The following is a 14,349-nucleotide window of genomic DNA, read 5'->3' as shown; positions in this document are numbered from 1 at the left end:
GCGCCGCCGCGCTTCCCAAGCGGCGCACTATCCAGTGCGCCACCGGGCCAGCCCTAGGATCATTTTTAAGGCTCCTTTCGTGGAAGTGCCCCTCAGAACTCTTCCAGCTGCCACTCGTTACCCAATGCTAAAGCCACTTGCACATTTTTAGGTATTTGTTATAGTACCAATTTCTGTCATAGAATGTTAGGGCTGCTATAACAAAATACCTTAGACTGAGTAATTTATAAACAACTGAAATTTATTTCTAATAGTTGTGGAGGCTGGAAGTTCAATAAGATGCCAGCAGATTTGGTGTCTGGGAAGGGCCCTTATAGACGGTTCCTTCTGTGTGTCATCAGGTGGCAGAAGGGCAGCGTGCTTCCTTGTGCGTCTTTTAGGAGGGCTCTGACCATTGATGAGGGCCCTGCCCTTGTACCCTAATCACCTCCCAAAGGCCCCACCTCTTAATACCATCATCCTGGGTGTTAGGCTTTAACATATGGATTTTGTGGGACACAAACATGAGGCATAGCAGGGCCCCTGGGCTGCGGCGGGGAGTCCTGTCCAGCTAGTGAGCAGAGCGGAGCCTCTAGCCAGGACTCTGCTGTGGGAGTGAACCTCAGGGTAAAGTGGGTTCCTTGGAGACCTCAGCTTCAGTTGAGAGGCCGCCTTTTCTGTTTTTCATTTTGAAAACATAGGTGGCAACCTGTGTTTTCATAGGTGGCTCACCTGTACTTTCAGAATGGATTTTCACAAACGTGTACCAAGTACATTGGAGAAAGGATCATCTTTTCCACAAAAGACTGCACCTTGACACAGCACGCATCTGTGTTGGCCGTTTTTGTTGCTTATAATAGAATGCTTGAAACTTGGTAATTTATAAAGAAACAAAATTTATTCATTTGTTTTGGAGGCTGCAAAGTCCCTAGTTCAGGGAATACATTGGTGAGGGCCTTCTTGGTAGTGTCTCTCTACAGCAATGCAGGGCGTCACACGGCGAGAATGACCCGAGCAATAGAGCTAATCTCACTCAATGTCATATAAAGCCATCAGAGCCACGTCCATGACCACTCATTAAATCGTTACCCCATTACTCTGCGAATGGATCGGTCCATCCACAAGGGCACAGTCCTTGTGATCCAATAACCTCTTAAAGGCCCCACCTTTCAAATCAGATTTCCCACTCTCTTAGCACTGTTATAATGGGGGGCAAGCTTCATTGAGTTTTGGGGGGCCATTCAATCCATGGCAGCACCATATGCAAAAATTAACTTGAAATGGATCATACTCCTAAACTTAAAACCTAAAACTCAAGTTACTTAAATTTTAAATCTTAAAAGATGCAAATTTAAATCCTATAAAAATTCTAGAAGGGAACACAGGAAAAAATCTTTGTGAACTTGGATTAGGCAAAGACTTATTAGGACCCCAAAAGCATATACCATAAAAGAAAACTGATATACTGGACTTCATGAAAAGTAAAAACTGTGAAAGAAGCCAGACACAAAAGGACAAATACTGTATGATTCCACTTATGTGTTCCCCAGAGTTGTCAGATTTACAGGGACAGAAGGTAGAACAGTGGTCTCCAGGGCTGGGGTAAGCAGGGAGAGGGGAACTAGTGTTTAATGGGTACAGAGTTTCAGTTTTATTTATTTTTATTTTTTATTTTTTTTAAAAGATGACCGGTAAGGGGATCTTAACCCTTGACTTGGTGTTGTCAGCACCACGCTCACCCAGTGAGCAAACCGGCCATCCCTATATGGGATTCGAACCCGTGGCCTTGGTGTTATCAGCACCGCACTCTCCTGAGTGAGCCACAGGCCAGCCCCAGAGTTTCAGTTTTATAAGATGAAAAAGTTCTGGAGATGGATGGTGGTGATGGCTGCACAACACTGTGAATGTGCTTAATGCCACTGAATTGTACACTTAAAAATGGTTAAAATGGTAGATAATCACATTATGTGTACTTAATCACAATTTTAAAAAGTAGAAATTTGCTCTCTGAATAACACTGTTAAGAGAATAAAAAGACAAGCCACAGACTGACAGAAAGTATTTGCAAATCACATGTCTGGTAGAGTTGTATCCAGTGTATGTATAAAGAATTCTCAAACCCAGTAAGAAACATAGGTCAGCTTTTAAAATGGGCAAGACACATAACAGTGAAACTACGAAACATTGTCAAGAGAAATTTTAAAAGATATAAATAAGTGGAAAGACATTCTATGTTCATGGATTGGAAGACAATATTGTTTAGGTGGCAATACTCCCCAAATTTATCCACATTCAACACAATTCCTATCAAATTCACAGCTGCCTTTTTGCAGAAATTGATGAGCTGGTTCTAAAATTTATTTGTAAATACAAGGGACTCAGGATAGGCCAAAAAGTCTTGAAAAAGAGTAACGAAGTTGGAAGATGCACTTCCCAATTTCAAAACTCTCTACAAAGCTCCAGTAGGAATCAAGCCCGCGTGGTGCTGGCGCAAGAACAGACCTGGAGATCAGTGCGGCAGAGTCGAGCAGTGACTCATTTTATTTATTTATGGTCAGTTGGTTTCCATGATGTTATCAAGATCATTCCACTAGGAAAGAATAGTCTTTTCCACAAATGCAGCAGGGACAAGTGGATGTGCAGGAATGTGCCACCAGACCCCGCCTCACACCGTGTCCAGAACCAACTCAGAACTGATCAGAGAGCTACGCATGTCAGCTAAGGCTATAAAACTCCTAGAAGAAAACACAGGTAAATCTCTGTGACCTGGGGTTAGGCAGTGGTTTCTTAGGTGTGACATCAAAAGAAAGTGACAAAAGAAAAATAGATAAACTGGACTTCAGCAAAATTTAAAACTTGTATGCTCCCAACAGTGCCATCAGGAGAGTGAAATAAGAGCCATGGAACAGGAAAACACTTCTGCAAATCACAGATCTGATAAGGACTTGTATCCAAAATACACAAAGGTTACTTATAACTCAGATAAGCACTACAAAAAACGAATTGTCCATCTCTGGGGAAGCTGTGGTCGCAGTGCTGAGGGGCTCCAGCCGCTCCCGCTCCTGCCTCACCACTCTTCGCTTTGGCCAAAAAGCAGTTGGTCAGGAAGCCGCGCCACGGCCATGGCTCTTTTCTTTTTTTTTTTTTAAAGATGACTGGTAAGGGGACCTTAACCCTTGGCTTGGTGTTGTCAGCACCACACTCTCCCAAGTGAGCTAACCGGCCATCCCTGTATAGGGATCTGAACCCATGGCCTTGGTGTTACCAGCACCGCACTCTCCCAAGTGAGCCACGGGCCGGCCCTAGCCATGGCTCTTTTTTTTTTTAATGATGACCGGTAAGGGGATCTTAACCCTTGACTTGGTGTTGTCAGCACCACGCTCAGCCAGTGAGCAACCGGCCATCCCTATGTGGGATCCGAACCCGGGGCCTTGGTGTTATCAGCACCGCACTCTCCCGAGTGAGCCACGGGCCGGCCCCCTAGCCATGGCTCTTAAAGATACTCGAAAGGCACCTGTGGAACCAGAGGTGGCAGTTCACCCAATTAGAATCATCACCCTAGCTAGCCACAACATCAGATCCCTGGAGAACATATATACTGACTTGATCAGAGGCGCAAGGGGAGAGAGCCTCAAAGTGACCACTGAGTGCCCACCAGCATGCTGAGAATCACCACAATGGAAGCCCCCGTGGCAGGGGCTCCAAGGCACGGGGCCATTTCCAGATGAGGATCCACCAGCAGCTCGCTGACGTGCACAGACCTCCAGAGACTGTGGAGCAGATTATTTCTGCCTGTGTTGAGCCAGGTGTGAAAGCTGAAGTCACCAGTGCAGACGCTTACCTATTTTAATAAGTTGATTGTCACTCATTTAAAAAGATCATATTGTCCATTTAAAAAAATGGGCAAAAGATCTGAATAGACATTTCCCCAAAGAAAAAATGCAAACAGCCTGTAAGCCCATGATCATCAGCACTGGTTGGTCATTAGGGAAGTGCAAATCAAAACCACAGTAAAACACCTGATAGAAAAATGGAAAGTAATGAGCTATGACATGTAACAACGGGAGCCCTCATGCTGCTGGCAGGGCATGAGTTGCAGCCACCGCCATGGAAAACAGTTCCCAGGTGCCCAGCAGTTGCAGTCTGGAGGATTTCCCTAAAGGACATGAAAACGTATGTCCAAACAAAGACCTACATGCAGGTGTTCACAGCAGCTTCATTGGTAATAGCAAACACTGGAAACATCCCAGATACCCACCAGCAAATGACGCATTAGACACCTGGCCACCCACTCAGTGGAGCCTTGCTGAGCAATGGAAGGGAATCGGTTGTGGACAGACAGCGACACGGGTGAATCCTAAGTACACGATGCTGCATGAAAGCAGACACAGGAGGCTGTGTTCTGTGGGGTTCTGGGAAGGCAAAGATCACAGGGGCAGGAATCAGGTCAGTGGATGCGGGGACAAGATGGGGACTGCCTGGGGGAGGGCAGGGGCACCCCCTGGGGTAATAGAAGTGCTTGGTGGTCTGGTTGTGGCAGTAGCTGTGCAGCCGCGTGCCAGAACTTCCATGCCTGCACGCCATGCTCCCAGTACACCTGTTCAGCCTGAGTCACAGGAGCCAAGCCCGACGAGGTGCAGAGATGGTCACACTGTGCCCAGTGCCTGGGTAGCCTGAGCTCCTCAGGAGAGAGCCCCAATTTCTGGAGCAGAATGCCTGGACAAACCGAGCATGCTAGCCAGCAGCTGAGGCTTTTGTTGGGTCTGGGTGCCCCCTCACCTGGTTCCTGCAGACCCCTCCTCATGCCCCTTGGGTGGCCTGCCAAGGGGGTGGCACGGTGTCTGCAGGGGCCTCCCGCCCTGCCTGGCTCTCACAGACGTCTGGCGTCCTGGCAGGTCCTTGACTCAGAGCAGGACCCTGCAGAACATGTCCCTGAGGTGGAGGAGGACCTGGACCTCTTGTACGACACGCTGGACATGGAGAACCCCAGCGACAGTGGCCCTGACATGGAAGACGATGACAGTGTCCTCAGCACACCCAAGCCGAAGCTCAGGTGGGCCAGCGGGTGGCCTGGCAGAGGGGCTTCCCCCACACCCCTGCTCTGTGGAGATCACACCTGGCCCTGGGGGCACAGTGGGCAGGGGGAAGCTGGGAGGACTGCTGTGAGCACGGGTCAATCCAAGGTGGTTGTGGGTGGACTGAGTGGGCAGCTGTTCTGTCACAGGCCGGGGATGGGGAAAGATGCATTTGTGCAGGGGCTTGGGTGTGTGTGCTCTGGGCTGGAGGACTGAGAGGTCCCCAGGGTGCTGGCCAGGCTGGTTCTGGCACTGGAGAGAGTATCAGTGTGCGGGGGAGTCCTTGGAGGCCGTAGAGGCAGGTGGGGAGGGAGGGACAGGTGTGGTGTGGCTGGGCTGGGGGAGGAGGGGCTGGCCAGGAGGAGCGGCTATCTGCAGAATTGCTGGCCAGCTGACAGTCACAGTTCCAGGTGAGGCATGGGCCTTTCAGGCGTGATCCTGAGTGGATCCCACATGGGTGCCCCCTGGTGTGTTCACATTTCCACATGGCTTTGTCACCCAGGTGGGAGCATCAGGCATAGTGCAGGAGTCCTGTCCACTTTATTGAATCCGTAGGTCTCCTCTCCTTTTTCATTCACATGTGCTTTGTCTGTCAGTGATGGGAGCCTCTGGCCTGGCTAGCCTGGGTGGGCAGGTCAGCAGGGCCTTACGGGGGTGCCCTTGTCATGCTGTTGAGCACGCTCCATCTCCCACAGGCTGGCTGTCCTCCAGCAGGGCCGTTGGTGCAGGGCTGTCCCCAGAGTTCCTTAGTGTTGCTGGCAGCCCTGCTTGGGATTAAGGCTGTGAGCAGCCAGGATTTCAGGGACACATGTTTTCTGTGGCTAATCTCAGAGCAGGTAGAGGGGCCAAGGAGTGCAGCCGGGCTGCCCTGGCGTAGTGTTGCCAGGCTCCTGGATCGTTCTCTCTTAGCTATGGTGTGCGTGAGGGTGGGTGTGCACTGGACCCCACACTGCTCTGCCATGGGGTCACTGCCATCTGCCCCTCCAGGCACAGTGGGGCAGCCACATGGTCAGTAGGGTGAGGGCCCTGGAAAATAGTACCTCCCCCCTGCCCCAAGCAGGCCATACTTCGAAGGCCTGTCACACTCCAGCTCGCAGACAGAGATCGGGAGCATCCACAGTGCCCGCAGCCACAAGGAGCCTCCGAGCCCGGTGAGTGGGCCCCTGGCAAGGGTCCGAAATTCTGAACCTTCCTATCTTCCCGAGTTGTGTGGGGTGGGCTGCACAGACACAGAGGAAAACGTGCTCTGACTGGGTTTTGTGTGGCTGGGAACTCCTAGCACCATCTGGGCTCAGGGCCCTGCCCAATGGCAGGGACTTTCCTGGGGTGACCCTGTGCCCACAGCCTGGGAGACGCCCCTGCTCCCTCCAAACCCCAGCACCCCCTGCCAGAAGTGAGGCGCCTCGGCCCCCCTGCTGCTGAGCACGCCTGACTCCTGTCTCACTCTCCAGGCTGACGTGCCTGAGAAGACTCGGCCCCTGGGAGGCAAGCAGCCAAGTGACAACGTCTCTGACACCGTGGCCCCCGTAAGCCCACTCACAGCTCCCGGCCTCAGCACCGACCCACAGGGACAGGCTCCACCTGAAGGCCCTCGCACCCACGCTACCAGGGCATCTGGTGTGCAGAGGTGGGGTTGGCCCAGGAGATGACCAGGCTGCTGGTGCCACTAGAGTCACAGCTAGAGTTGCTGTTGCATATAGGCCCAGCAACTCCTGGCATGCTCCTGCTGCCACTGTGTGGGGTCTTCTCCGGGAAGGTGTGCTGTGTCCCAGGGCAGGGTGGGGATTCAGGAGGTTTGGCCCTGGTTGAAGGCCAAGGTCAGCTGGGCTCTCCGGGGCAGCATGTGGCCCTGTCCACACAGGGAGCTACAGGCCCAGAAGCCTAAACTCCTCACCCAAACCAGGGGCCATGTGGGCTCAAGAGGGGCCCCGATGTAGGGTGGTATGTCCAAGATGGGCAGTGACCCGGCTACTGTCTTTGTTCACCAGTGTGCACCGGCCCCGCGGGAGCAGCCAGGACAGCCCGAGGACAGCCCAGAAGCAGAGACCTCCCCACGGGACGTGTTCACTGAGAGGCTGCCGCCCAGTGGGAGGGTCACCAAGACAGAGTCACTCATCATCCCCTCCACCAGGTGATGGGGGCCCTGTGCTAGTGGGAGGGAGGGCCTCACCGCAGGAGCGTCAGGGGTGCCCCATTGGGGCAGAGCCCATCGGGCCCGATGAGAATCACTCGGGTGCAGCCGCAGCCTTGGGGCCTGCTCCAGGTTGGACCCCCACACACACTGGTAACTAGCTGCAGCAGTTCTGTGGCAGTTTCTGTCAGCACACACCCCCGTGGCCAGTGCGCCCATGAGGTTATCCATGCACCAGGCACAGGTGTGGGGCCTAGGGTCCAGCGCCCTCGGTGAAGCAGCTGAGCCCCAGCTGAGGCTTTGAGAGAGCTGGGGATGGCCAGCCACAGTGACTGAGCTCAATTCAGGAGCTCTGCTGGGGCTGGGGGAGGGTGGACCACGTCCCCAGGGAAAGCAGGTCCAAACCCAAGTCAGCTGGCCAGCCTGAGCAAGGGGTGGAGTGACTTGTGTAGATTGAGACCCCCCAGGGCGGTGGTGAGTGAGCGCCGAGTCCTCAGAAGTGGGGTGGTCTGAATTGAAGTGACCACAGGTGGCTTCCTGGTGGGGGATGGCCTCCTGGTGGCTTCTCTGTCATGTCCTGACCCCAGGACAGCTTGTCTTGTTAGATCGAGGACAGTCTCCAAGCCCCCTGCATGGGCACATGCCAGGTTGGCCTCCTGCCATCCCCAAGTGTAGGGGCTGACCCACCCTGTGTGACTCCCTAGGGCCCTCCACGCCACCCTCTGCCTCTGGTGGGCCCTCCTTGGGCACTGGCCCTGCCCCTGCCCAGCCTGAGCTTTCGGCCACCCTTGGAGCTCCCAATGGCCCCTCCTTGTGGCCAGCTGCATGCTCAGCCATGCTGCTGCCCTTGGTTGCCTGTGGGCGGGAGCTGTCTGGAGCTGATGGCTCGGGCCTGGGCTGCAGGGAGGTTGGGGGCTCTTAACTGCTCAGTGCCTTCTCTCTGTATCCTTATCTAGGGGCCTTGCAGCCCACTCTGCAGCCCACTGGGCTCTTGCTTCCCTGAGCCCCTCCTAGCCCTGTGACCGAGGCTTCAGTGCCACAGCACTCTGTGCTGCGTTGAGACCCCCACTTTGGTGTCAGAGCACACATGTTGGGTGTCTTGGGTGTGATGGCTCACGCTCTGACTTTGCTGGGGGCTGCTTTCCCACCACTGCCTCTGCGCAGCCCTTCCTGATGGATTGGCCCCTGTGCGAGCCTGTCCAGGAATCAGGAGGCAGGCGCAGCGCTCTCCGCATTGGCTATTGGGCCTGCAGCCCTGGGTGCCACGTGAGAGGAGTTGTGGCCTCTGACCCTGCTGGAGGCTTGGGGTCAGATGCGTCTGCCGCTGTCCCTGCAGATGCCCACCGCGGCACCCACTCCCCTGCTCTGCAGAGCCCTGTCTGGATTGTAAGGGAGACATGATGACCTGGTTGCTTGTTGGTTTTATGTTCCTGTGATATTGGGACGTTTGCAGAGCAGATTAGGGTGCTGGCATTACCTGGTGGGGTGCACACAGGTGCCTGTGTTGGGACCCAGACAGCATCACCTGCTGCCCAGCACTGGCCTGCACCTGGCTCTGTCTTGGGAGGGGAGGGCAAGCTCAGTGACCCTGAGGTACCCTGCACCGACTCACAGACGAGGAAAGGGCTGGGGTCCCACTCATACACCATTGCTGCCGTGGTCCCTGCAGAGTCAGCGGGCCCTCTCTGTGGCCCTTGGCCCCACTGCCCATCAGGTGACACTGCGGTTGTCCTTCCCAGCCCCTACTACCGAGCTCTCTTCCCTGGGGCAGCCGCAATGGTCAGGCCGCAGTGAGCATGTGGCCTGCCCCTGGCCCTGCTGCCCACTCCCAAGCCTGTCCTGGCCCCAACAGGTCTGAGGGGAAGCAGGCGGGCCGCCGGGGCCGGAGCACATCCCTGAAGGAGCGGCAGCCGGCACGGCCACAGAATGAGCGGGCCAACAGCCTGGACAACGAGCGCTGCCCAGACACGAGGAGCCAGCTGCAGGTGCGGGGGCTGTCCACCCAGGCTTGGCATGGGAGGGAGGAGCCGTGAGTTCAGGAAAATGCCCAGCTGCAGAACAGAGCTTGCTTGTCAAGAAGCCTGTGCAGACCTGGGGGCACTTGTCTGCTGTCTGCCGCCCTCCCTGGTCCAGGGCAGGTGAAGAGCCCTGTGGCTGGGGCTGCCCCTGTGGTAGTGGCTCTCCTACCTATTCCTGAGCCTCCACACTGCTGGCAGGCAGCGAGGTGCTCCTGGCATGAGGGCCGGGTAGGTGAGGGGCTGGGCATGGACAGGGCTCCATTTGTCCAGATCCCCAGGAAGACCGTGTATGACCAGCTCAACCACATCCTCATCTCTGATGACCAGCTGCCCGAGAACATCATTCTCATCAACACCTCTGACTGGCAGGGCCAGGTGGGAAGAGGGGCCCCAGGTGGAGTCGAGGGTCAGGGTGTTTGGACGGAGAGGAGGGGACTTTGCCAGTGCCCACCACTTGCTGGGTGGTGTTGCTGAGTGGGGAGGCCTTGGAGAGCGCCCCGTCCACAGGGGACACCGAGCTGGAGGGGTCGGGTTGGCCTGGACTCTGTGAGATCTGAGGCAAGAGTTGGGTGGGGGGTGGCCCAGAAGGCTGTGCCAAGGGTCACCAGCCACTTGGTCCTCTGGGCAGTTCCTCTCGGACATCCTGCAGAGGCACACACTCCCCGTGGTGTGTACCTGCTCCGCCGCGGATGTCCAGGCGGCCTTCAGCACCATTGTCTCACGGATACAGAGATAGTGAGTCCAACAGCCCCTTCCTTGGGGTCCCCCCCTGTGGCGTTGGTGCTTGAGTATGTGTCAGGGGCCCGCACCCAGCTCCTGCTGGGCGCTCCCTGACAGAGTGCTCTCTTTCCTGGGGTTGTGGGTGGTTTCCAGCATTGCCAACCCAGGTCCCCACAGTCCAGTCTCCTCTCCATTTCTGGGTGGGAGCAGCAACCCAGGAGGGGGCACTGAAACACTGGCAGGGTGTCCTGTGGGGGCAGCAGTCTCTGCTGGCTGCCCGGCCCATCCTCAGCCACGACCACCTGCCCTTTGTGCCTGTCTCCAGGACCATCTTGAGGTGGAGCCTGGCAGGTCCAGGTAGACCCCACCCGAGCTTGGGGCTCCCGCTGTCAGGGGGCTGGGCTTTTGGAGTTCCGTCAGGGCCTGAGCAGCACCGCTGGAGGCACAGGTTCCCCCAGGCTCAGCGTGGGTGGCCCTTGGACCAAGGACAGCCTCCCTGAGGCGTCTGTCCCTCTCTGCCCACCTGCCTCTTGGTCGCAGCTGCAACTGCAATCCCCAGCCCCCGACCCCTGTGAAGATCGCCGTGGCAGGGGCGCAGCAGTACCTCAGCGCTGTCCTGCGCCTCTTCGTGGAGCAGCTGTCCCACAAGACCCCCGACTGGCTGGGATACATGCGCTTCCTCATCATCCCGCTGGGTGAGGGGCCGAGGGCCAGTGTCGTGTGGCCATGCAGGGCTTTCAGAGGCAGGGGACACAGCCACATGATGGGAGGGCGTGTTTGGGTTCTGCTGCTGCGTGGTTTTTGATATTTTTAAATGTTTGTCTCATGGTCCCTACTTCTGATTAAGTGAAAAGTAACATGATTGCCTAACACGGCCCTTCGGGTGAGAGGACAAAGCCCTTGCCCTCTGAGGTGGCCCCGTGCTGGCTGTTCCCTTGACCAGTTGTTGAGAAAACTTGGTGCCACTTTCGATTTTCCTTGCTGCAAATGTGGAGCAGGGGTTGGCTGTCAGTCCTTTTGAGTTATCAGGAGCCTGTGTGCTTGAACTTCGTTGATTCTTTTGGTTTATACAATTTGTTTTATTACCAAGCAAACCTGTCCAGTCTCAGTCTATTGACAAATGGTGAGGCCTAGAGGGCACGCCTCACCCGTGTCTGTCCCCGATGCCTCCGTGGGTCACGTTTGCCCAGTAGGCATCCCAGCTGGGCCTTCCTCTCTGAAGCCCAGGGAGGTGGGACTTTGACAAAGCTCCCTCGACGGGGCCCCGACAGTCCACTACAGAGGGGCAGTGGAGGTGGTAGGACCAGGAGGAAGGTTGTCTGGGAGGCGAGCAGAGCAGGCGTGGGGTCAGGCGGCCCAGCTCCTTCACTGGTACGGGAGGAGGCCACATGCGGCTCCATGTCCCGCCACCATGACGGCGCTCCCCTGGCACGCAGGTTCCCACCCTGTGGCTAGGTACCTGGGCTCCGTCGACTACCGCTACAACAACTTCTTCCAGGACCTGGCCTGGAGAGATCTGTTCAATAAGCTGGAGGCCCAGAGCGCTGGTGAGGCCTGCTGCCATGTGGGCTGGGGTGGGGAGGGTTGTCCCCTCAGCACAGCCAGTTCATAGCCAGTTTGGGAGGCCATGGGTGGGTACTCAGGCCTGGGCAGCCTGCGGGGAGGCAGAGGTGGAGGGGAGGCCCGAGCACAGTGCCCCCAGACTGCCACTCAGGTCCCCCCCCGGACTCCACCCGGGACCCCTCCTGGCCAATGCAGCCCAACCCACCGCTGCCTCCCCCTCGTGCAGTGCAGGACGCGCCAGACATCGTGTCGCGCATCACCCAGTACATCGCGGGGGCCAACTGTGCGCACCAGCTCCCCATCGCTGAGGCCATGCTGACCTACAGACAGAAGAGGTAATGCAGGGGTCCCAGGCCTAGGGCCCTGGAGGAGGCACTGGCCCCACCCTGCAGGCCCTGCTAGCTGCTATCCTGCTGCTGGTCTCGGCCTAAGTGGGCCATGGCAGAAAGTTCTGAGCGAGCCAGGTGGCTCCTCCCTGACCCCAAACCAGAGTTAGAACTTGGGAGTCCTGTTTTCAGAACCTCTGTTTTTGTGTGTGTTGAAATGTGCTATGATAGGCTTACAGGACAGCTGTTGACAACGGCTCCCCCACATCTGGTCACATGTTCTCTTCACAGCCTGGGTTTTCTGGGCAGCCGAACCTTGGGCCTGTTGATAGATTATCACTTGTGTCCTGCCCTGCCCAGAGTAGGATGACGCTGAGGAACTGCAGGCAAAAGCCACGGCTGGGGAGGTCCAGCTGTCCTGACCAGGGTGTGGTGGAGCTGGGCCTGGGTCTTTCCTGCCTGGAGAGCCCCGGGCAGGGACCATCCTGCAGTTTTAGGACACTAAGCATCCCCCTTCTTGTCCCAGGCCTCTGGGCAAGCTGCCCTTCGTGCTGACAAGGGAAATAAAGGCACAGAGTTAGATCACAGCCTCCTTTGGGGAGTCTTGGGGGTGGGCCAAGGGCTTCCCGTCCAAGAGAGCTTGGAAGGGCAGGAAACACAGAGGCCCCACGGCCAGTGGAGGACAGGGTAAAGCACCTCTGCTAATTCCTAAGTGACCCTCAGCACTTGCCTGGACTAGGAGATAAAGAGCTAGTCTGAAGGTCTGTGAGGTACAGTGAGGTCAGCAGGGACGGCTGTGTGGCTCCCTGATGGAGCCCAAGGAGGGGGGCACTGCTGTCCCCAGCACAGGGAGCTATGCCTGGCCCCAGAGCCAGGCGGATGGAGAGTCACTGAGACCTCAGGAGCCCGGCTGTGGTAACGTATCTGTGTTCTCTCTTTTGGCGGCTCTCTGAAAAGGAAAAAGCACTTTCATTTTGACTTTACCCTAAGGTACGGCTCTCTGGGTCTGCCCCTGCCCTGTCTGTGCCCAGGCTGGTCTTTAGGGCTTGTTTAGCAGTGTCACCACCCAAATTCACCCTCCCTGATGTCCTTCCTCTGGGCTGGGAGTCAGGCCCTGGCTACCAGGGCTGGTGCCTGGAGGGGAACAGGTGGGGCCGCTGTGCAGGAAGAGCAGACGTGGACCCCTCTCCTCAGGTCTGGCCTCTCGAGCTGAGTCAGGAAAGCAGAGGCTGGTCCCTGCTGTGCCCGAGCCAGGCCTGCACATGCTGGGACCACAGAGTCCACAGGGGCAAGGCAGCCGGCAGGCCTCCTCTGTTTCGACCCAGGATTTTGTTTTAAGAAGTGGCCAGTTTTATCCCCCATGAGTGTCTGTGTTTCTGAAGCCACAGACAGTGCAGCCTCCTTTTAAACTAGACATAGGCACTGGGGATGGTGCTGAGCCCTGACGACAGCATCAAGGTCGTCTCGTGCCAGCTTTGCACTGAGCACTTCACACTCACCACAATGGTCACTTGCTGGCAGTCCCAGGGAGGCGCTGATGCTGGCTCCACTGTGGGCTGTGGAGGGGGCGGTGGGGAGCTGGTCCAGGGTACGTGGCGCACAGTGGCCATGCTAAGCCTCCTTCTGCACTGTGGTCTGGCCCCTGGCTCCTCCCCCATGCGCTCAGGGCTAGCAGAGGGTTTTCTGCCATCTTTTGTGGCCAGACCACCAACACCCCAAACAGGGATAAAGTTCTGTTGTCCCCAGAGATGGCCCTACCCTCTAAAAATGGGTACATTTTGAACCAAGTCACCAGCATCCCCCAAAGCTGCCCCTTCTCAAATGGGGTCACCCCTTTCTTGCCCAGGCACATCCTGCCTGTCTGTGGAGTCAGTCGTGCTCCGCCTGTGTCTTCTGCAAATGCCTTAAGTAATTCACTGTCCTGGGAAAAGCTGCCGTACCCTACCTCCCGCAGTACAGGGTCGTGAGGTCCCTGGGGAGACCTCCTTGCTGGAAATACTGGGAGCAGCCACAGCACAGGGCTGGGCCCTGGGACAGACACAGGAGGAGGGAGTCCGCACACCCTGCGTCTGTCCTGCTAAACAAGCCTTGGCGTGTTAGAAAAAGACCAGCGTGGTGTCCTCTCCTCTTGACCCCTGGCAGTCCTGCGCCAGCTGTGGCAGGAAGAGCCTGCAGCACGCTCTCGCCGCCGGGCACCCGGCCATGGCTGCGGCTTCTTGTCTCTCGGGGTTGGCTCAGCCGAGCAGCAAACCCAGGCTCCAGGAAACCCTGGCCACCCCACCCCACCCCCGCCTCCTGTCCCTGCCTCCGCACTACAGTGGTGACACCGGCACCCCTGGGTGGGGCAGGGCTCCAAAGACCCTGTATGGAGCCCAGGGAAGGCCCAGAATGTTGCTGGGACCACAGGCCAGCCTTTGCCTGCGGTGACAGGGAATACTCCTCTGTCCTTCCAGAGGGAGCACTCAGGAGGCCGGAGAGAGTGGCAAGTGGGCACAGCCCTTGTGGCAGGGAACTTGCGCAGAGTCCTGCCCCGGCCC

The 14,349-nt window shown here is 56.8% G+C and overlaps 1 protein-coding gene across 1 annotated transcript; it reads left to right on the top strand.

The window, feature by feature from the left end:
- The first annotated feature begins 4,637 nt into the window (after window positions 1-4,637).
- Window positions 4,638-13,407, top strand: LOC103604078 (phosphofurin acidic cluster sorting protein 2-like). Its single transcript, XM_008588670.1, has 11 exons — window positions 4,638-5,032; window positions 6,115-6,205; window positions 6,506-6,580; window positions 7,043-7,185; window positions 9,038-9,170; window positions 9,474-9,578; window positions 9,832-9,938; window positions 10,464-10,618; window positions 11,360-11,470; window positions 11,713-11,821; window positions 12,770-13,407. The coding sequence occupies exons 1-11, from the start codon at window positions 4,692-4,694 to the stop codon at window positions 12,864-12,866; spliced, it is 1,467 nt and encodes a 488-aa protein (XP_008586892.1). The 5' UTR covers window positions 4,638-4,691; the 3' UTR covers window positions 12,867-13,407.
- The last annotated feature ends 942 nt before the right edge of the window (window positions 13,408-14,349 follow it).

The sequence above is a fragment of the Galeopterus variegatus genome, unplaced genomic scaffold (genome assembly GCF_000696425.1).
Source record: "Galeopterus variegatus unplaced genomic scaffold, G_variegatus-3.0.2 Scaffold4950, whole genome shotgun sequence".
Classification (NCBI taxonomy): domain Eukaryota; kingdom Metazoa; phylum Chordata; class Mammalia; order Dermoptera; family Cynocephalidae; genus Galeopterus; species Galeopterus variegatus.
Note: the sequence above shows the minus strand (reverse complement) of the source record. Positions and strands in the feature narration are given on the sequence as shown.